General features: G+C 48.7%; 1 protein-coding gene across 1 annotated transcript in view; it reads right to left on the bottom strand.

Moving 5' to 3' along the window:
- LOC116952453 (uncharacterized) overlaps positions 1-7335 on the bottom strand; it is a 75690-nt gene extending 68355 nt beyond the window's left edge. The window contains exon 1 of the mRNA XM_032971814.2: positions 6851-7335. Coding sequence (XP_032827705.2) covers positions 6851-7079 — 229 coding nt within the window. The 5' untranslated portion in view covers positions 7080-7335. The remainder of the gene's footprint in view (positions 1-6850) is intronic.
- Between the last annotated feature and the right edge of the window lie 16252 nt (positions 7336-23587).

Genomic DNA, 23587 nt, shown 5'->3' on the forward strand with positions numbered 1-23587 from the left:
TGTATACCAGGCGAGGTAGTTAACATCTCCTAGCCACCGTGATGATGATAAGAGAGACACACAAACTCCAAATATACAATAGCAGGCGCCTGGGTCGGAATCGAACCCACGACCATCTGTATACCAGGCGAGGTAGTTAACATCTCCTAGCCACGGTGATGATGAGAGCGACACACAAACTCCAAATATACAATAGCAGGCGCCTGGGTCGGAATCGAACCCACGACCATCCTGTGTACCAGGCGAGGTAGTTAACATCTCCTAGCCACCGTGATGATGATGAGAGAGACACACAAACTCCAAATATACAGCAGCAGGCGTCGGGGTCGGAATCGAACCCACGACCATCCTGTGTACCGGGCGAGGTAGTTAACATCTCCTACAAATATCAACACTCGGCACTGAGTGTACGGCGTGCCGAGTAGCTGACAAGGCATTTCCTGTGCCCCCTGTTCACATTCAAGCCCCACCGAGCGAATCGCCCGTACACCGTGAGCCTCAGCAACACTCCTTTACACAGCAACTACACATAGACGGGTTGGCCGACGTTTTGGCCAACAGGCCCTTTCTTTCAGAGAGTGCACAGAAATTGATTGGATTTTAAGTCCACGTCATTCTGCGGTGCATCCCTACCCTACCATCTGTATGCCCTCTGAAGAAGGTGCGTTGAACGAAACGTCGGCCCGAACACAGCATGTATCTCTGTATATCTCCATCATCTTCCGTTATATAAAAAAAAAGTGATTAGTGGCAAATGTGTTATTAACGTTAGCCTGGGTAACTGCCAATGCGGTTCCTTGGTGTTTTAATTGATTTACGGGTTATGAATTTAGCATCGATGTTTCAAATGAATCTATCCAATAAAACATGATGATATTCTACCGTTCTTTGGATTGAAAGCCTTTACCGAGAAGTAAACTTAAGAACATATAACTCCACTAATTTCTTAATAAGGTAAATGTATGTATGTTGAACTTCATAATACACGTTTTTGGGTTAGATCGCGTTATTTATAAATGTGTGAACTTCTTTAACACCGTATGCAGCTAACCGCGCTAATCGTAGATGCTGGTGTTGCTTTAATCATTGGGCAGGTATTGAGATAAACAGCCGATAGCAATAACAATAATAATACACAACGAGCTGAAATCATCCCAATGAGTTCGTATTTGTTGTAGGCCCACGTGTCGGTGGCTCTATGCCGAATACTTGTCGTCAACCCCTCCACCACCCGGCAAGGTTATCATATTTACACACATAATAATGAGACTAAAATGTTGACTTAATAACTTTCATAACTGCAGGAATTCATATTCTTGGTTCTTTCGGTAAAGTCACGTAGATAGAATTTTTTTATAATAAAATAAAATTTAGATAACATTTTATTTTATTTATTTTATTTTCTATCCCCCGTATAACCGCAACATACTTTTGGAACAAGTGCTGTTAGCGAGCACCTATGAAGGCCGGCACGGCACATGATGGGATAAATTGAACGGCACCACGCCCGGCCGCCTTTGTCTTCCTAGAAGCGATGTTTACACACCGCACCAGGTGCTCGATGGAGTCGACCTTGGGGAGGCCCATGACCGGTTCAGATAATTATCGTCACCGGCGTTGAATCAAACTCGAGAAGCCGGGTTCGTAGCGCAGCGCGCTAACTGCTCTGACTGTACAAAGGGTTAGGATAATATACACATAAAGACAGCACACACAATAACATACACACAATATACACATATAGACCACACTCACAATAATATACACAATATACACATATAGACCACACTCACAATAACATACACAATATACACATATAGACCACACTCACAATAATATACACAATATACACATATAGACCACACACACAATAACATACACACAATATACACACATAAACCACACACACAATAACATACACACAATATACACATATAGACCACACTCACAATAATATACACAATATACACATATAGACCACACTCACAATAACATACACAATATACACATATAGACCACACACACAATAACATACACAATATACACATATAGACCACACACACAATAACATATACACAATATACACATATAGACCACACACACAATAACATACACACAATATACACATATAGACCACACACACAATAACATACACACAATATACACACATATACCACACTCACAATAATATACACAATATACACATATAGACCACACACACAATAATATACACAATATACACATATAGACCACACACACAATAATATACACAATATAAACATAGACCACACACACGATAATATACACACAATATACACAGACCACACACACGATAATATACACAATATTCACATATAGACCACACACACAATAATATACACAATATACACATAGACCACACACACAATACTATACACAATATACACATAGACCACACACAATACTATACACAATATACACATAGACCACACGCACAATAATATACACAATGTACACATAGAGCACACACATAATAATATACACAATATACACATAGACCACACACACAATAAGATACACACAATATACACATAGACCACACATACAATAACACACACACAATAACACATAGACTACTAACACAATAACATACACACAATATACACATAGACCACACATACAATAACACACACACAATAACACATAGACTACTAACACAATAACATACACACAATATACACATAGATCACACATACAATAACACACACACAATAACACATAGACTACTAACACAATAACATACACACAATATACACATAGACCACACATACAATAACACACACACAATAACACATAGACTACTAACACAATAACATACACACAATATACACATAGACCACACATACAATAACACACACACAATAACACATAGACTACTAACACAATAACATACACACAATATACACAGACCACACATACAATAACACACACACAATAACACATAGACTACTGACACAATAACATACACACAATATACACATAGACCACACATACAATAACACACACAATAACACATAGACTACTGACACAATAACATACACACAATATACACATAGACCACACAACACAATGACACAATATACGCATAGACTACTGACACAATAACATACACACAATATACACATATACTACACATATAGACTACACACAATAACACACACACACCGTGTATGCACATACACGCAAAGACGAACAGACAAGACGTGTTGCACATACACATATATACACAAACATACATACACATATATACACAAACATACATACACATATATACACAAACATACATACACATATATACACAAACATACATACACATATATACACAAACATACATACACATATATACACAAACATACATACACATATATACACAAACATACATACACATATATACACAAACACACTGCGTGTATAAGACAAATACACACAGACATACACGCATACACAAAATAAACAAAGATAAAGACCCCCCCCGCCCCCACCGTATAGTCTTGACAGACTTTTGGGGCAAGTGCTGTTAGTGAGCACCTATGAAGGCAGACATGGCGTAAGAGGGGGTTGGGTGGCCAGCACCACGCCCGGCCGCCTTTGTCTCCCCAGTGGGGATGTTTACACGCCGCAACAGCTACTGATTTGAGGCTGAGTCGACCAAGGGGAGGCCCAGGACCGGTTCAGATAACCGTCACCGGTGTTGGTTGTGAGCGGGATTCGACTCGGTTCGCTGGGTTCGTAGCGCAGCGCGCTAACCGCTGCACCACCGCTCCCCACTAACGCACAGACACACGACCTGTATACACACGCACGCAAATATATATATACAAATATCATCCTATAGCCATAACAGACTAATAGGAGCAGACAAACACAGCCACAGACTGCATAGACGTGCGTACATATAGGCACACAGACACGCAGTGCGTGTTACATCGGTTTCGTTAACAGCACTTGCCCCAGTAGCTGATGTGGTCTGTACGGGAGATATTTGTATTTGTACGTCGATCTCAGAGTGAATTTTTTTTTCTGGTTTCATTCCCTCGAGTGGTCACACTCCGAATGAATGAGTTAAAGTGAAAATGAATGAGTTAACGTGAAAATGAATGAGTTGAAGTGAAAATGAATGAATGAGTTAAAGTGAAAATGAATGAATGAGTTCAAGTGAAAATGAATTAGTTAAAGTGAAAATGAATGAATGAGTTAAAGTGAAAATGAATGAATGACTTAAAGTGAAAATGAATGAATGAGTTAAAGTGAAAATGAATGAGTTAAAGTGAAAATAAATGAATGAGTTAAAGTGAAAATTAATGAGTTAAAGTGAAAATGAATGAATGAGTTAAAGTGAAAATTAATGAGTTAAAGTGAAAATTAATTAATGAGTTAAAGTGAAAATGAATGAATGAGTTAAAGTGACAATGAATGAATGAGTTAAAGTGAAAATGAATGAGTTAAAGTGAAAATGAATGAATGAGTTAAAGTGAAAATGAATGAATAACTTAAAGTGAAAATTAATGAATGAGTTAAAGTGAAAATGAATAAATGAGATTAAGTGAAAATGAATGAATGAGTTAAAGTGAAAATAAATTAGTTAAAGTGAAAATGAATTAATGAGTTGAAGTGAAAATGAATGAGTTAAAGTGAAAATGAATGAATGAGTTAAAGTGAAAATGAATGAATGAGTTGAAGTGCAAATTAATGAATGAGTTAAAGTGAAAATAAATGAATGAGTTAAAGTGAAAATGAATGAATGAGTTGAAGTGAAAATGAATGAATGAGTTAAAGTGAAAATGAATGAATGAGTTGAAGTGAAAATTAATGAGTTACAGTGAAAATGAATGAATGAGTTGAAGTGAAAATTAATGAGTTACAGTGAAAATGAATGAATTAGTTGAAGTGAAAATGAATGAATGAGTTAAAGTGAAAATGAGTGCTATTCTCTCTTCATTTCTAAAGTGTGAAAACCCGACGTTTTAGGCAACTTGCCTCGCGCGTGAACATATATGAACACATACAGACATCACGGAGTACGAGTTTAAACGGAAAGAGAGAGAGAGGGGCATGTGTAAGACACTAGGGAAGCCGTTCCGTTTCATCAACCTCCGTTCTTAGCACTGCAGTAATGTAAAACTGTCTACCTTACAGGGCGACGTTTCAGTCGCCGAGTCTTCTTCAGAGAAGGGAGCAGCAGAGCGAGTAATTGGTTATTTTACGATCGTTAGAACATCGCGCTTTCACTGTGCGGCCACTCTGCTCTCTATCTCTCTCTGCTGACGGCTCATCGCCCGAAACGTTAACCCGTACTCCACTGCCAAACACAACAGGTTAACGACGCGTTATGGTTCCACACAGCATTGGCTGTACACAGAGTGACGCGTTATGGTTCCACACAGCATTGGCTGTACACAGAGTGACGCGTTATGGTTACACACAGCACTCTCCGTATACAAAGAGTGACGCGTTATGGTTCCACACAGCATTGGCTGTACACAGAGTGACGCGTTATGGTTCCACACAGCACTGGCTGTACACAGAGTGACGCGTTATGGTTACACACAGCACTCTCCGTACACAAAGAGTGACGCGTTATGGTTACACACAGCAGTGGCTGTACAGAGAGTGACGCGTTATGGTTACACACAGCACTTTCTGTACACAGAGTGACGCGTTATGGTTACACACATCACTCTCTGTACACAGTGACGCGTTATGGTTACACACAGCACTTTCTGTACACAGTGACGCGTTATGGTTACACACAGCACTGTCTGTACACAAACAGTGACGCGTTATGGTTACACACAGCACTTTCTGTACGCAGAGTGACGCGTTATGGTTCCACACAGCACTGTCTGTACACAGTGACGCGTTATGGTTACACACAGCACTGGTTGTACACAGAGTGACGCGTTATGGTTACACACAGCACTGGCTGTACACAGAGTGACGAGTCATGGTTACACACAGCATTAGCTGTACACAGAGTGACGAGTCATGGTTACACACAGCAGTGGCTGTACACACACAGAGTGACGAGTCGTGGTTACACACAGCACTGGCTGTACACAGAGTGACGCGTTATGGTTACACACAGCATTAGCTGTACACAGAGTGACGAGTCATGGTTACACACAGCACTGGCTGTACACACACAGAGTGACGAGTCGTGGTTACACACAGCACTGGCTGTACACAGAGTGACGCGTTATGGTTACACACAGCACTGGCTGTACACACAGAGTGACGAGTCATGTGTACACACAGCATTGGCTGTACAGAGTGACGCGTTATGGTTACACACAGCACTGGCTGTACACAGAGTGACGAGTCATGGTTACACACAGCATTAGCTGTACACAGAGTGACGAGTCATGGTTACACACAGCAGTGGCTGTACACACACAGAGTGACGAGTCGTGGTTACACACAGCACTGGCTGTACACAGAGTGACGCGTTATGGTTACACACAGCATTAGCTGTACACAGAGTGACGAGTCATGGTTACACACAGCACTGGCTGTACACACACAGAGTGACGAGTCGTGGTTACACACAGCACTGGCTGTACACAGAGTGACGCGTTATGGTTACACACAGCACTGGTTGTACACAGAGTGACGCGTTATGGTTACACACAGCATTAGCTGTACACAGAGTGACGAGTCATGGTTACACACAGCATTGGCTGTACACACAGAGTGACGAGTCGTGGTTACACACAGCATTAGCCGTACACAGAGTGACGCGTTATGGTTACACACAGCAGTGGCTGTACACACACAGAGTGACATTACGCACGGATGTCACCAGCATCTTTACCTTCCGAGCAATGCTCGCCAAAGAATCTTCCCTCGAGTCCTGCTCCTGCTCCTCCTCCCCCACCCATCTCCTCGGAGCCGGCCTTCTGCGCCGGCAGTCTTCCCAGGATGCTGTCGATGCAGTACGACGATTTCAAGTGTCCGCTCGGAGAAGCCAATTTACTTTTCTCCTCCGACATCTTCGCGAGCTCCCGGGAGCAATGCACGCTCTTGGCCGACTGGGTCGCCATGCCCGGCTCTGTCTGCCAGAGAGAGAGAGGAGAGGGGGTGCCGACTGGTGGTGCCAATCACTCGCGAAGTGCTGCTGAGAGATTTAGGGGAAGGGATGGAGGGAAGGGATGGAGGGAAGGGAGTAGCGGCAGCAGTGGGGACGGAGCGAGCAACTTCACTGGGACGCGACCACGCAGTGTCGGGATGAGTTCTCTCTCTCTGTGCAATGATCGCAGCAGCGACAGGAGGAGGTGGTGGTGGATGAGGAGGAGGGAGGTGCTGGGCTGTGGGTGGGTGGGGGGGACAGCCTCTTCCATTCAGCCGCTAATTGGCTGCGATGTGACGACAGCTCCACATTGAGGGTTGAGCTTGGGCCGCGTTACGGTGAGAGAGAGGTGGGGGGCACGGAGAGTTCATCACGGACTCACGCCGCGGAGAGGGCGGGAGCAGCATCAGTGGTAGCAGCAACAGTAGCAGCAGTAGTAGCAGTAACAGTAGCAGCAGTAGTAACAGTAGCAGCAGTAGTAACAGTAGCAGTAGTAACAGCAGCTGTAGTAGCAGTAGTAGTAGCAGTAGCAGCAGTAGTAGTAGCAGTAGCAGCAGTAGTAACATTAGCAGCAGTAGTAACAGTAACAGTAGCAGCAGTAGTAACATTAGCAGCAGTAGTAACAGTAGCAGTAGTAACAGCAGCTGTAGTAGCAGTAGCAGCAGTAGTAGTAGCAGCAGTAGTAACAGCAGCAGTAGTAGTAGCAGTAGTAACAGCAGCAGCAGTAGTAACAGCAGCTGTAGTAACAGTAGCAGCAGCAGTAGTAGCAGCAGCAGTAGTAGCAGCAGTAGTAACAGTAGCAGCAGTAGTAACAGTAGCAGCAGTAGTAGCAGTAGTAGTAGCAGCAGTAGTAACAGTAGCAGCAGTAGTAACAGTCGCAGCAGTAGTACCAGTAGCAGTAGTAACAGTAGCAGCAGTAGTAACAGTAGCAGTAGTAGCAGCAGTAGTAGTAGCAGCAGTAGTAACAGTAGCACCAGTAGTAACAGTAGTAACAGTAGCAGCAGTAGTAGTAGCAGCAGTAGTAGTAGCAGCAGTAGTAACAGTCGCAGCAGTAGTAGTAGTACCAGTAGCAGCAGTAGTAGTAGCAGCAGTAGTAGTAGCAGCAGTAGTAACAGTCGCAGCAGTAGTAGTAGCAGCAGCAGCAGTGGTAGCAGCAATAGTAGCAGCAGTAGTACCAGTAGCAACAGTCGCAGCAGTAGTAACAGTAGCAGTAGTAACAGTAGCAGCAGTAGTAACAGTAACAGCAGTAGTAGTAGCAGTGGTAACAGTAACAGCAGCTGTAGTAACAGTAGCAGCAGTAGTAAAAGTAACAGTAGCAGCAGTGGTAGCAGTCGCAGCAGTAGTAACAGCAACAGTCGTAGCAGCAACAACAGTAGCAGCAGTAGTATCAGTAGCAGCAGTAGCAGCAGTGGTAGCAGTCGCAACAGTAGTAACAGCAACAGCAGTAACAGCAACAACAGTAGCAGCAGTAGTCGTAGCAGCAGTAGTTACAGCAGTAGTAGCAACACGAGCAGGAGTATTAGCAACAACAGTAGCAGCAGTAACAGCAACAGTCGTGGCAGCAATATCAGCAACAACAGTATCAGCAGTAGCAGCAACAACAACAGTAGCAGCAGTATCAGCAGTAGCAGCAACAACAACAGTAGCAGCAGTATCAGCAGTAGCAGCAACAACAACAGTAGCAGCAACAACAACAGTAGCAGCAGTAGCAGCAGCAACAGCAACAGTAGCAGCAACAACAACAACAGTAGCAGCAGTAGCAGCATCAACAACAACAGTATCAGCAGTAGCACCAACAACAACAACAGTAGCAGCAGCAGTAGCAGCAACAACAACAACAGTAGCAGCAGTAGCAGCATCAATGCGTTATTTCAACATTGCGCTGGTGGTGGGGTAAAGTGTGTGTACGGCATCTCCAACCCCACCCCCCCCAGCCTCACGCCTCCGTCCACCCAGCAGCAGTCAGAACACGTGGACGACAGCTCGCTCGGTCGCCTTCCTCGTCTGTGGTGGGGTGAAGTGTTGACACCCCCCCCCCCCAGTCACCCCCAGCATCTTACTCGAGGGGGGTCGTGGAGGATGTCGGTCAGCGGCCTTCTTGAAGGGGCCCTCTGCCTCTCGGCGTCGAGTCGGAGGCGCGAGTCACGCGTGTGGAAATTCCACATTCACATGGAGGGTACCAGTTGATCCATCTATCTATCCATTGCCTTATCTGTATTGGATGGTACTTTGCTGACGGTTTCACTAAGTGGTACGTGATTGATAGATTCTGGAAGAACGATGATGATGATGGACTGAGTGGATCCCCGAAACTGGGGAGAGGGCGTGGGGGGGATTGAGTGGACGCTTGTTCTGAGACAGTACTCGGGATATGCAAGTACTGTACTCGATGAGCAGGAGCGTAGCGAGCGTGGGGCAGCCAGGGGGTGCCTTGCCCCCCCCCCCCGCCGGTGGCCAAAGCTACCCATGAGAAATGTTTTCAAACAACATTGTCAACGAACAACGACACTTTGCGAAGACGGAGCGCCCCTACAGCGGTAGACGTTCGAGACCGTGACGGTGTGATTAGGCAAGATAATCCGCGATGTTGAATAATAATAATAAATAGCCTTTGAGTTGTCTCTTCGACCGTGCGAAGAGACGACTCAAATATTGGGGGGCCGCATCTGGCCGGTTGCTTCACCCCCTGAACTGATGATGTCGTCACAATGCCACTGCCCATTAGTTGAAGTGCTTCGCTTTACGCGGCCTGTTCAGAGTCAAAACTCACATTGCAAAAAACAAGTAACCCAGTTTGCCACTCATAGCCAGGAGTAATTGAGTTTAACCCAGGCCACCCCTAGGTCGGCTCAGCCTAAAATGAATAGCTGGTTGGGTGAATCCAGGAAAAGGTAGTTGCCAACTGGAGAGAGCGTGATCGCGGGGTCATCTTGACCGACTTTCCAGGCGCCTCAACACACATACAAAGGTCCCCCGTATAGATAAAACCAGACTGTTGGGTCAAGTGAAATTGGCGAGCGCCTTTTTAATAATTCGAGCGCGGTAGCTGGATGGCGGAGGTGAACACGATGAGCGACGTGGCCGCATTTGTCTCGCCAATACTGATGTTTACACACCGCACCAGGTACTCATTTTAAGGCTGAATCGACATAGGAGAGGCCCAGAACCGGATCAGTTATTCGTCGCTGGTAGGAGTTTTTTTCTTTGAGAAGGGAATCGAACTTGGGGGTCTCCGGGTTCTTAGCTGACCACTGCGCTACCGCTCCCCCACCTTTACATACACACAACAAAGACAAAGATCGCCCGTGTAGCCTTTACCAGACTTTTGGGGCAAGTGCCTGCTCGCGAGCACCTATATAGCCACGGCCGGCACATGAGGGGGTTGTTGGCCAGCACCACGCCCCGCCGCCTTTGTCTCCCCCCGTGGCGATGTTCACACACCGCATCAGCAACTCGTGCACGACTGAATCGACCTATCCACACACGTGGAGACACAGACACAATTTGGCGGCGCTCCACGTCTTCCTTGCCTCGTGTTGTCCCCAGCATCACGCGGTGGCGTTTGAGCGGCATCTGCCAGTCGTCTCAGTCAGTCCACAACCCAAGGCAACTGGCTCTGTCCGGTGACTTCCTGCCAGAGGCGAGCCTTCGACACTTCACGTGGCCTCGGAGTGCACCTGGCCTAGCACAAGCGCCGTCGTAACATCAGCGCGACTTAGTGGCCAATGGCGGCTGTTGTTGTTGTTGTGTGTGTGTGTGGTAGTCAGGGCAGGGCGCCACGAACCCGACGAACCGAGTTCAATTTCCCGCTCAAGGCCACAAACACCAGTGTGACTATCATCTGAATATGTCCTGGACCTCCCCTAGGTCGACTCAGCCCCAAATGAGTACCTGGTGCGGTGTGTGAACTTCGCCACGAGGGAGACAAAGGCGGCCGACCGTGATGCTGGCTACTCACCTCCTCGTGTACCTCACGTCCTTAACAGGCACACTCTAACAGCACTTGCCTCTAAAGTCTGTTAAAGGCTATATGGGGGATCTTTGTGTGTGGGGTGGGATATGCGGTCGTATGTGCCGTTAACGTGCGTGAAGAGTGGTGTACTTCAGCGTGGTGTGCTTCAAGGGTATGGGCTACAAGAATAATAACAATACGTAGGATTATGATCATTAATAGGCGTATCTTCTACTCGTGCTACTGCCTGACGCCCATAATTCCTACCCCGGGCCAGCCCAGGGGCTCACTACGGGGTTCACTACAGAGCCCACAGGTCATCACTACAGAGCTCACTACAGAGCTCACTACAGGGCTCACTACAGAGCCCACAGGTCATCACTACAGAGCTCACTACAGGGCTCACTACAGAGCTCACTACAGAGCTCACTACAGAGCTCACTACAGAGTCCACAGGTCATCACTACAGAGCTCACTACAGAGCTCACTACAGAGTCCACAGGTCATCACTACAGAGCTCACTACAGAGCTCACTACAGAGCCCACAGGTCATCACTACAGAGCTCACTACAGAGCTCACTACAGAGCTCACAGGTCATCACTACAGAGCTCACTACAGAGCTCACAGGTCATCACTACAGAGCTCACTACAGAGCTCACTACAGAGTCCACAGGTCATCACTACAGAGCTCACTACAGAGCTCACTACAGAGCTCACTACAGAGCCCACAGGTCATCACTACAGGGCTCACTACAGAGCCCACAGGTCATCACTAAAGAGCTCACTACAGAGCTCACTACAGAGGTCACTACAGAGCTCACTACAGAGGTCACTACAGAGCTCACTACAGAGCTCACAGGTCATCACTACAAAGCTCACTACATGGCTCACTACAGAGCTCACTACAGAGCTCACAGGTCATCACTACAGAGCTCACTACAGAGCTCACAGGTCATCACTACAGAGCTCACTACAGAGCTCACTACAGAGCCCACAGGTCATCACTACAGAGCTCACTACAGAGCCCACAGGTCATCACTACAGAGCTCACTACAGAGCTCACAGGTCATCACTACAGAGCTCACTACAGAGCTCACTACAGAGCCCACAGGTCATTACTACAGAGCTCACTACAGAGCCCAAAGGTCATCACTACAGAGCTCACTACAGAGCTCACAGGTCATCACTACAGTGCTCACTACAGAGCTCACTACAGAGCCCACAGGTCATTACTACAGAGCTCACTACAGAGCCCAAAGGTCATCACTACAGAGCTCACAGGTCATCACTACAGAGCTCACTACAGAGCCCAAAGGTCATCACTACAGAGCTCACAGGTCATTACTACAGAGCTCACTACAGAGCCCACAGGTCATCACTACAGAGCTCACTACAGAGCCCACAGGTCATTACTACAGAGCTCACTACAGAGCTCACAGGTCATCACTACAGAGCTCACTACAGGGCTCACTACAGGGCTCACTACAGAGCCCACAGACCATCACTACAGAGCCCACAGGCCATCACTCCGTGCTCACTGCATGGGTCACAGATGACAGAGCGATGATGAAACAGCGGCTGTAGTAATGAAAGTGGTAGTTGCAGAGAGACGGCACACACTCTGAGCGTCAATCTCAACGTCTCTTGAACAACAAAAAAAGCCGGTCATCCGAAACATCGGGATCTTTTTATTTCCCTGCTAGTGACGTTACAACAAAAACGGGTTCTCGACCTGCGGTTGAATTAACCCGGAATTCGCAGAGTTGCTTCAATGCATCTCTATGGCGGAGAATCTCACCGTAGTACAACATTGTTGGCTTCCCCACAAAGTAGTGCTCGTTGTATCGACCCCAAAAGGATGATGGGCTGACAGTCAAATGAGCATCACACCTCTTCACATCTGTTCATCGGATTTCTCCAGGATAAACAAAGATTTTGACTCGCCGGACATTGCTATGAACCGTGAACTTCACTTGTTCCACGTGTACGGGGATAGAACGTTGGCCCTCTCGCACGCAAGTGTAATTCTGATGACTCCCAATGAAGAGGAAACTTGCTTGCACCCCGCAAGACGCCTCTCTCCCCGGCAGTGTCATCATCTCACCACATCTGCATCATTGTGATGAAGATTAAGTAAAACCCGCCACTGACTGCCCTCGTTCCACAGTGCAACGCTAAACCGATCTACAGTCAGAATCAAAATATTTGTTCATACTGAAAGAATCCGATGAGCTATAAAGCTCCTTTTCACAAATGTCCAGTATGGGGCACGGGGTAAGAAAGTTACGAGAAAGTAATTTCTCTATCCACTACAGGGCGACGACTTCCTCTCCACGCCGTAACAGTCGCGGAGCATTGATTGACCATACTTCACCACGAGGGTCAGTGCGGGTTGGTGAAGCCGAGCAAGAGACCCGTGAGCGGTTCAGATAGCATCGCTCACCACTGGTGCACGCCAGCGGTGACCGGCTTCTGACCACTGAGCCACCATTCCCAACGCAGTATACGTATGTGTAGTGACTGACTCAGAGACACTAAGAGTAGGAGGCACTCTGTTTACTAACACGGCCTGACAGTGAACACTTAGTGACTACGGTTCCCAATCAGTCAGGCAGTCTACCAGGACAGCTGGTCGACTGCCTCACTGGTGACACCGAGATGGTGAAGACAGAGACGACGGTGAAGACTCCTGCAGCAGCAGCACGATGGGGACCCCACTCCACACGACAGCCCTGAGGTCCCCTCAAGGGGCCCCTCTTTTATACTGTCAGCGTGGCCTGGCTCCGCCCCCGGCCACGCCCCCGGCCACGCCCCCTTCTGGAACCTCCGAGCGGGTTCTCGATGGGGCCCTTCCGTGACCCTTCCCCTAGATCCCTCTCTGGTCTATCACGTGACCTGTTGTTAGTCAGGGCTGCTGTGAGCTGCAGATCCCCTTCCCCTGCCAGCAGCCAGCGCTATGGTGCTACGTGACCGATTCTATGTCACTACACCTGTACGGTATATTCAGAAACGTTAATTGAAGAGTCGATTTAACACGTAGACTTTCGCGACCAATAGTATTCATAATAAGGTTTTTTGGGTTAAGATCGCGTCAGTATAAATGTGTCGTAACCCTCCACCACCCGACACGGCCGGTAAGGTTCGTCGCGTAAAACAACGAGTCAGGTCTCCCTGCTCAGACCAGCTGCTACGGTAAACGAGACGCGTCACCAAGTGCCGCCCTCCCCGAATGGATTATAAGACGCACCCCACCACCGAGTTTGGCGTTGGGGTGCGTCTTATAATCCTGCAGGTGTGTGCGTGTGGGTTCGGTGACGCTCGCACTTGCCCCAACAGTCTGTTGAGGCTATACGGGGGATCTTTATCTTTGGTGGCGCTGCTGACCCGGCCACCTGCGTTCGATTCCCCGCTCACGGCCACCAACAACACCCATTGACGATTGTCTGAACCGGTGCTGGGCGTCACCCAAGTCGACTCAGCCTCAAACGGGTACCTGGTGTGGTATGTAAACATCGCCACTCGAGAGACAAAGGCGGCCGGCCAGGCGTGGTGCTGGCCACCCTCGTGTGCCGTGCCGGCCTTCATATGTGCACTTGCCCTAACAGTCTGTGACAGGCTATACGTCGGACCTTTGTATTTGTAACCAGATTTGTACAACTTCATGAACACCACAACATTCAAAAGGGTCACAAGACAAAGGTTCAGCCCCTGCAATATCTCTCACGCCACTGCTGGCGGTTACAACTACAGCGCAACATCTATTAGAGAGCGCGTGCATCGCTATGGGATACTTGGCCTACTCTTCCGCACCGTTTCAGACGTCGTGACAGTCGTGACACAAGAATGCCCACACTTTACCCTACCACACGCGACCATAGACTAAGTGTCGCGAACCCAATTGTGCTTCTGGGTGGACTACATGGGGTGGAAGTTAAAAACGTTGGCATCACATTGTTTCTAATTGCCGCGGCGGAGAATCGGCCACGTGCTTTGTACAAAGATCCCCCGTGTAGCCTCAAGATACTTTTTGAGACAAGTGCTGTCAGCGAGTAGCACCTATGAAGGCCGGCACGGCACACGATGGGGTGGGTTGAGCCAGCACCACGCCCGACCGCCTTTGTCTCCCCCAGTGGCGATGTTTACACACCGCACCAGGTACTCATTTGAGGCTGAGTCGACCTAGGGGAGGCCCAGGACTGGTTCAGATAATCGTAACTGGTGTTGGTGACCGTGAGCGGGAATCAAATTCGGGTCGCCGGGTTCGTAAGCGCTGCGCGCTAACCGATGCACCACCGCTCCTCACACACACAGACACGCGCGCGCTAGAATCACACACACACGGACACTCGCAGAGGCATTGCTTCGCAGGTTATTTGCGTCTCAGTATGTCCCGGAAGCTGCCGCGGTGAACTCGTTCACGCGCGTCGGCTTGCAAAGCAGAGGAATCGCCGGTTCCAATTCCCGACGCGCTAGATGGTTTCATGAGCAAGCTTAGTCAGTAACCCACCTCTCTCCCGCCCCATCACTTCGATGTCCCCACGGAGAGCATTTAGTTTATTTTAGCAGGTAAGGGACCGTCCATAAATGACGTCACGCGATTTTGGACGATTTTTGACCCCCCCCCCCTTCGTCACACGGCGTCACAAAAAGTCAGACCCCCCTCAAATATGACGTCACAGCTCTGCCCCCCCCCCAATTTTTTTAAACATCCTTCAAATTGCTTTAAACTATTGTCATTGTAGTGCGTATTTAAAGTGGCGCTGCACTCTGATGTTGTAGGAGAAAACATTTATTTAAAAGTCTATTCAATTAAGTAGAACGTGTTGTCTATATTTATTGAAAGTTGCGCATTTTGATGTGACGTCACATTTCTCAACCCCCCCCCCCCCCAGGTGCGTGACGTCATTTATGGACGGCCCCTAAGGCCCACTGAGCTACGTAGCTATTTTAAAGAATCGACCTGGCTCTCACAAAGTATAGCCAAACGAAGTGGCTTATCATCACGTGGAAATGTACAGCAGCCAAATACTCTGAAGGCGTGTTTATTTCTCAATGTTATTGGGTGCACGACAGTGAGGTATACCGCACGTATGTATGTTCAACTCACTTCGCCCCGTACTCTTTGGTTCTATTGGGTAAAGTCACGTAGGTGAAAATAAAATAACAAAAAAAATCACGACGTTTCGGCCACAACACAAGCGGCCTTCATCAGGTGAAGGGACGAGACTGTCTGGAGGACAGCGCTGGAGTGGAAGAAGCCACGCTTAGATCACGACCTTTAAGCTGTGTGAGAAGAAACAAAGCGCCTTGTGATCGCGGCATCTTTTGAGGAAGGTCAGCGTCTCGATGAGTTGCGACTTCTTGTCCCGTTGTCTGTTAAAAGCTCTAACAGATAGGTGAAAACCCTCGTGACTTTACCCAATAGAACCAAAGAGTATGGATCCTAGCAGTCACGATCGCTTCGCACCGTACGTAGCCAACCGCACTGCAGTCGACCGGCTGCGATGCGGTTAAAGCGTGGGCACTCCAACATCTCGCAAAATCGTATCTGGCCAGCGCGAAGCGGAGGCAACCTCCGTCAGCGGCGGTGCGAGCGAGGATATTGCAGGGGCTGCGCCTCTACCCGCGTGCACGGCAACTCTTTGCCAAGAGGAATTTGGGACGAACATTCCGATGTCCGGGCCGCTCCCGGAGAAGGGCGCCGTGCGAGCACCCACCAGGCGCGCCTCTTCGTGAATCACCACAGCCACGAGTTGACGGGATAGAGACAGGGGGGAGGGGAGGGGGGTAAGGCGATGTCCGGCCGAGTTATGGGGCCGTCCATAAATGACGTCACGCACCTGGGGGGGGGGGGAGTCAGACATTTGTGACGATGTGTGACGAGGGGGGGGGGGTGTTTGAGAAATGTGACGTCACGTCAAAATGCGCAACTTTAAATAAATATAGACGACACGTTCTACTTAATTCAATTGACTTTTTAATAAATGTTTTCTCCTACAACATCAGAGTGCAACGCCACATTAAATACGCACTACAATGGCAATAGTTTAAAGCGATTTGAAGCATGTTCTCTTTTCAAAATGGAAATATGGTTTGGGGGGGGGCAGAGCTTTGTGACGTCATATTTGAGGGGGGGTCTGACTTTTTGTGACGCCGTGTGACGAGGGGGAGGGGTCAAAAATCGTCAAAAATCGCGTGACGTCATTTATGGACGGCCCCTAAGGCGATGTCCGGCCAAGCTACGGGCTGAGAGCAATCAGCCCTTCTTCACGCGCTATCACTCAGAACATTTTGTTTTAGACAGCACGAGGAGTCCGATGAGCTATGAAGCTCTCATTGACAGATGTCCAGTAGGGGCGGGTAAATAACAACAACAACAACAACAACAAGAAGGGCCATTGCTCGAAACGTCGACTATTTTTTCTCAGGCCACACACACGCAGAGTGTGGGTTGTTGTTGACGAATATGTTGAGGTTGTGGTTTGTAACTCGAGCTCTGGGAGTTTTGTGGTGAAGAGCAGCGCCTAGTGGGCGCTGCTGCTGCTGCGTCCTCGTTCATTTCGCCCGCACCGGGACCATTGTTTGTGTGGCGAACCAACAATGAGCGAGACCTGGAGGATGACGAGCAGCCTTGGGCAGGCGGGCGGGGGGGGGGGGCTTGTCACCTCTGGTGGCCAAAGCTACGAGTTGGGGCTGCCTTGACAATCTTGAGTAAAATAACATTGCACGTAGACATCGGTTCCTGAAATGTTTATTTCGTTAAATTATGTAGTGGCTGCATTTTGCGAAAACGGAGCGTCCTTACAGCGGCACATTTGTTCGAGACCGTGGGCGTAAGGACGACGCGATTAGGGCAAGTGGAGCCGCGATATAGAATAGCCTCTAGGTGCGACCGTGGGGGACAAATCAAATATTGGGGGGGGGGGGCCCACCTGACAGTTTACCACACCCCCCTGAGCTGATCATTGTCGTCACGAGGCCGAACTGATACCACCAGTTTCAGTTTATTAATTAGGAATAGCCCTGTGAGCCATGCGGCTCTTGAATCGGGTGCAACCGCAACAAACAAAAACGTGAAAATGAAAAGTGACTACGCGCAAACAGAAAAATCCAGGAAATAACAGCAAAGTCTTCCAGAAATAGCACCGTATGTCAACACTAGGCCGAACTGATACCACTAGGCCGAAATGTTCAGGGCATGATACCAATGTGTCACGGGTTTTGAAAAGCAAAACACACATCACAGGCCAAACTTATTTGAAGCGACAGATTCATTTGTAAACATATTGATGGTGTTCTGAAGCTTTCGTCACTGCAGGAATCCATACTCTGTGGTTCTTTCGGTAAAGTCACGTAGGTAGAAAATCAAATAAATCACGACGTTTCGATCGCAACACAAACGGTCGTCCTCAGGATGAAAAAAATATATAATCTAGCAGTGGAGTATATATTGATGGTGGTTGGGTCATACCCTGACGTTATGTATTTATCAAGACTCAAATGGTCTAAGAGGTTTCCTGTTAAAATGAGTTTTGAGGATTTGGGTGATCATCACCCGTTTTACAGTCCTCGACCCAGTGGTGGAAATTCCACGCTCGTATGGTAGGGGCGAGTCTATCCAGAGGACGACCACTGTTTTATTACCCCACAGAGTGGTGTGATGATGGGCTGATAGTCAAATGTGTATCGCACAAATATTGTGAAACTGCTTTCCCGTCGGCGTCGAGGTGGAACCATTCCCTGGCTCTGCCAGGTGAAAGCGGAACGGCAAAAATGTAGAATGCACCTGTTCCATCTGTACGGGATCGAGGGTTGCTCCATCGCATGCGTGGCTTTTTTTTCTGGGTTGCTCCGGTTTTCGCCCACACGTAGATACTCATCAAAAATTCGCCCGTAACATCATAATATATAGAGGACAGCAGAGCTCGGGAAATAATTGGTAGCGCCGGGCTCACCGCCTGGCTGCTGCTGCTGCAGCCTTTCCGGCATGTCTGCGGTTCCTCCTCGATCCCCTTGTGAGGCGTTCCCTCGCTCGCGATGAGAGCGATCGAATGAGCAGCGTTCCAAGTTGACACTATATTCCTACTGTAATCACCCAGGAATGTCTGTCCTTAACGCTCGTGACGTCACTCCACATCGACCAGCCCCCCTCATTCATAATCATGAACAGGTTACGTCTTGATTTGAAGCTTTCGTGACTGCAGGAATCCATACTCCTTGGTTCTTTCGGTAAAAGTCACGTGGGTATAAAATAAAACAATTCACGACGTTTCGATCGCAACACAATAGCGGTCGTCCTCAGGCGGAAACAAAAATAATAATCCAGCAGTGGAACTGCTGAGTACGACCGCTTGTGTTGCGATCGAAACGTCGTGATTAATTTACTTTTATACCTACGTGACTTTACCAAAAGAACCAAAGATTATAGGTTCCACATGGACCCCCCCCCCCCCATTAATAATAATTAACGGCTGACGTCACTCCACATGGGGGGGGGGGGGCGAGGCGCATCCTTCCCCCTCCTCGGCGTCAACTGACAACCCTCACTACAAAGGCAGAACCCTCACGTCACGTGGTCTCCGTGACGCTGTTGTTGAGACATCAAAGTAAAAAGGACGTCGTGATGAACAAGGGATTATAACCTTTACATGAAATAGGTCTGTGTCACCGCGCCCTTACAAATTGCACACGCATTGATGCAGTGAATATATCACGTCTCGCTCTGTGCTTTTCGCTTGCAAGTTTCACATTTACTGTGATACACCCGTCCTTGGACGGGCAAAAGGCTCGTTTGTAATAATAATAATAACAACGACGATTGTCATCATCAGTCAGCATTTACTCCGCCCTGCTCAGTCGTACGTCGAGCACGGCAGCTGCGAATTGACCGTTGGCGAGCACGGACGTGACCCTGGCTGCCGGAGCCACGGGGCTCAGACTGCCCGCAGGGTTTGGGGGCCGAGGCTGCGAGCCAGAGCGACCTCCCTCCCCCGTAAACAACAACAACAACAGGAGCAACGTTTTTGTTGTTCACGCGGCCACGTCGCACACGCTCAGCTCCACTGGCCGACCGTGGGCGCAAGTGACGGGAATTCCACGTTGCACTTATTCATCTTCTTCCATACGGCTGCTGATGTAGATGCAGAGCAACAATTAGAATCTCTACTCTTTGGTTCTATTCGGTAAAGTCACGTAGGTAAAAAATAAAACAACAAAAATCACGACGTTTCGGACGCAACACAAGTGGCCTTCACCAGGTGAAGGGACCATGCTGATGAAGGCCACTTGTGTTGTGGCCGAAACGTCGTGATTTTTGTTGTTTTATTTTTTTACCTACGTGACTTTACCGAATAGAACCAAAGAGTATGGATCCTTGCAGTCACGAAAGCTTCAAATCTAGAATTAGAATCTCACATTCAGGTGATCATGCCAGATAACCACGTCAGGAACAGCGGAGTGTATAGTCGCCGTGATGATGTCTTCTTCGCACTTGTGGATCGGGCGTTGCGTCGTTGTACGTCATACGGTCTGCTCTGCATGACCACAGTCGCACACTGCTGGAGAGGTTTTTTTTTAATGTTCCATTTGTGCGTCAGTCATCCGCATTGAGTGCCATGGTTTGTCGAGATGCGGTTTAGGATGGACCATGAGCTTGCCTGGTAAAATAAAAATAAGTTAGTTCATCTCGACCATCGGTCATCGTCTCTTCTATCGGTGACCTGTGCTTGAAAAGATTCACCGGTGGTGAGTGACCGGGTCGTGGGTGACCAGGTGGTGGGTGACCGGGTGGTGAGTGACCGGGTGGTGAGTGACCGGGTGGTGGGTGACCGGGTCGTGGGTGACCAGGTGGTGAGTGACCAGGTGGTGGGTGACCGGGTGGTGAGTGACCCACCCAAGCAATTGTCCAGGCTCGCTCTTGCTTAGCGTGCGAGGTGTGCCCAGCTCAGGCGAGTTACAGGCGATTTATCCGCAGGCTACAGCACCACCCGCCACGTCAGTGAAACACAAACTCACCACCACCCACGCCCGCACGCCCGCACGGACCACAGGACGAGGCAATCGGCGGTGGCATTCCACGGTAATTGCCATGGACCGCCGTCCCACCGTCACCCCGTGGCCCGCTCAACGCTCGTAACCGCCACGCGTAAGTGATACTTTAAACAATACCTAAAATTAAACGCGAGCGGTGCTTGCGAGCCGCGCAACACCTGCCGACTGTGATCACGTCCATCCTTCTGACCCCCCCCCCACCTCTCCCCTCCGCCCACCCCCCCTCACTTGACCCCGCGGAGGGGTCATCTTCCGCGTCGCTCTTCTCCTCCTCGTGAGCGTTTGTTGACATCGCCACCGAATCGTTTTGCTCGTGAAAACAACCGCAGAGGATTTGCCGCTTTCATCCCTCGGGGTTTTCGTTCCTCGCTCCGGGGGTTGAGGGGGGAGGGGCGCTTGTGGTGCTCGCTGCCAGCCCAGGGGTGGCACCGCGTGACTCGTATTAATACCCTAGATGACGTATTAATACCCTAGATGACGTATTAATACCCTAGGTGACGTATTAAAACCCTAGATGACGTATTTATACCCTAGATGACGTATTAATACCCTAGGTGACGTATCAATACCCTAGATGACGTATTAATACCCTAGATGACGTATTAATACCCTAGATGACGAATTCATACCCTAGATGGCGTATGAATACCCTAGATGACGTATCAATACCCTAGATGACGTATTAATACCTTAGATGACGTATTAATACCCTAGATGACGTATTAATACCCTAGATGACGTATTTATACCCTAGATGGCGTATGAATACCCTAGATGACGTATTAATACCCTAGATGACGTATTAATTAATACCCTAGATGACGTATTAATACCCTAGATGACGTATTAATACCCTAGATGACGTATTAGTACCCTAGATGACGTATTAATACCCTAGATGACGACCTCTACAATATGCGACAATGAGTCTACTCCACAGCACGTCTACGTGACGCAGGTTACGGGGCGGTGACCTGGCCCCCGCTCACCCCCCCCTCCCCCCCACACTGGCGGGAGCGTGTCCGTCGCTTTCTTGCAGAGGTTCGTGGTTAGAATCTGGCAGCCCGCCCCGGTTAATACCGCGGTGTGTGTGTGTATTCACGGTAAAACACTACGCGCCGCCTGACTCACTGACAGTGGTGGATCAGGCGCCATTCGAAACGAATTGGCCATCGTGTGACGGCGTCACAGTCCAAATTTGCCAAATTGGAAAACAAATGACATCGCAAAAACTACTCTAAGAACTCAACTAAATGCGTGTTCACGCAAAGCGTTTCCGCTATAACGTTGTTCGTCTATTAGGGAACACTTCTGGCACAGCGCCCGTTGTAACGAGGAACGTGTCCCGTTATAACGCGGTTTATAAACAGTCGACGTAGAACTACTTTCTTGAGCTACGCGGTTGAGCGGTATGGTACAGTACGCGGAGTAATGCAGTATGTGTGATGATACAATACGCAGTGGCGTACGCACATCTCGAGTTCTTTGTGCCACCGTAAGATGGCTGCAGGCCGAGTTTACCATGCGAATGTGATCGTGTAACTCAGTAATTCCTCCCTTGATGCGGCAATTTCCATGAATGCATCTCCCGCGCTAAACGAGGAATTGCTGTACTCAATTTGGGGTATTTGTGTTCAGTTTGTTGTCCTTCCCCCGCACCTGCGATTAGCACGGTTGGCTACGTACGGTGCGAAAGAAGTTCAACGTACATACATGTACATCCGTACGTTCCACACAGCAGCAATCGTCCCCTCCACCCCCACTGACACAATGACCACTTGTAGGCCAAATGCTGAGTCACCTCGTGCTGTACAGGGACAGCTGCCACTGGGGGTGCCCGCCGATTTTTTTAGAAAAGCTGCCACATAAGGCACCTTGAGTTGCTGAGACACGAACAATGCCGAAAGTCTCTCAGGCGGGTGTCAGACGGGGAGCTACCAAGGCCATCCACGGTACCGTTAAGCCAGGCGGTAGTGGTGGCTACGGTGGTGGTGGTGGCTACGGTGGTGGTGGCTACGGTGGTGGTGGTGGCTACGGTGGTTGGTGGCTAAAGTGGGAGTGGGTACGGTCGTAATAACGACGGTAGTTGTGGCTACGCTACCGCGCGTGACTGCCGCCTGTAATCCTGCACTGTGGTGTCTGCAGCAGCAGCAGCAGGGGTTGGTGGATCACCGCACAGATGTTGCGAAACTCACTTCCCTTGCGCGTCGAGGAGGAGCCTTCACCCTGGCTCTGCCTGGAGAAAGCGATGCAGCAGACTGTAGACTCCTCCTCTTCCGTCTGTACGGGATAGAGAGTTTCCCCCTCGCATACGTGGCTTTTATTCATGGGTTTCTCCGGTTCCCCCCCCCCCTCACACATGGGTTTCTTCAGGGTGCTCCAGCTTCGTCCCTGGCGCGTGCACACTCCGCCACATTGGCTGAAATCATCGCGACCTCTGAGCCTCCGTGTGTTGCGCATAACGCAGCGCATGTGTGGT

This window comes from Petromyzon marinus, chromosome 47 (genome assembly GCF_048934315.1).
Source record: "Petromyzon marinus isolate PM22_M1 ecotype Great Lakes invasive population chromosome 47, UKy_Petmar_22M1.pri1.0, whole genome shotgun sequence".
NCBI lineage: Eukaryota > Metazoa > Chordata > Hyperoartia > Petromyzontiformes > Petromyzontidae > Petromyzon > Petromyzon marinus.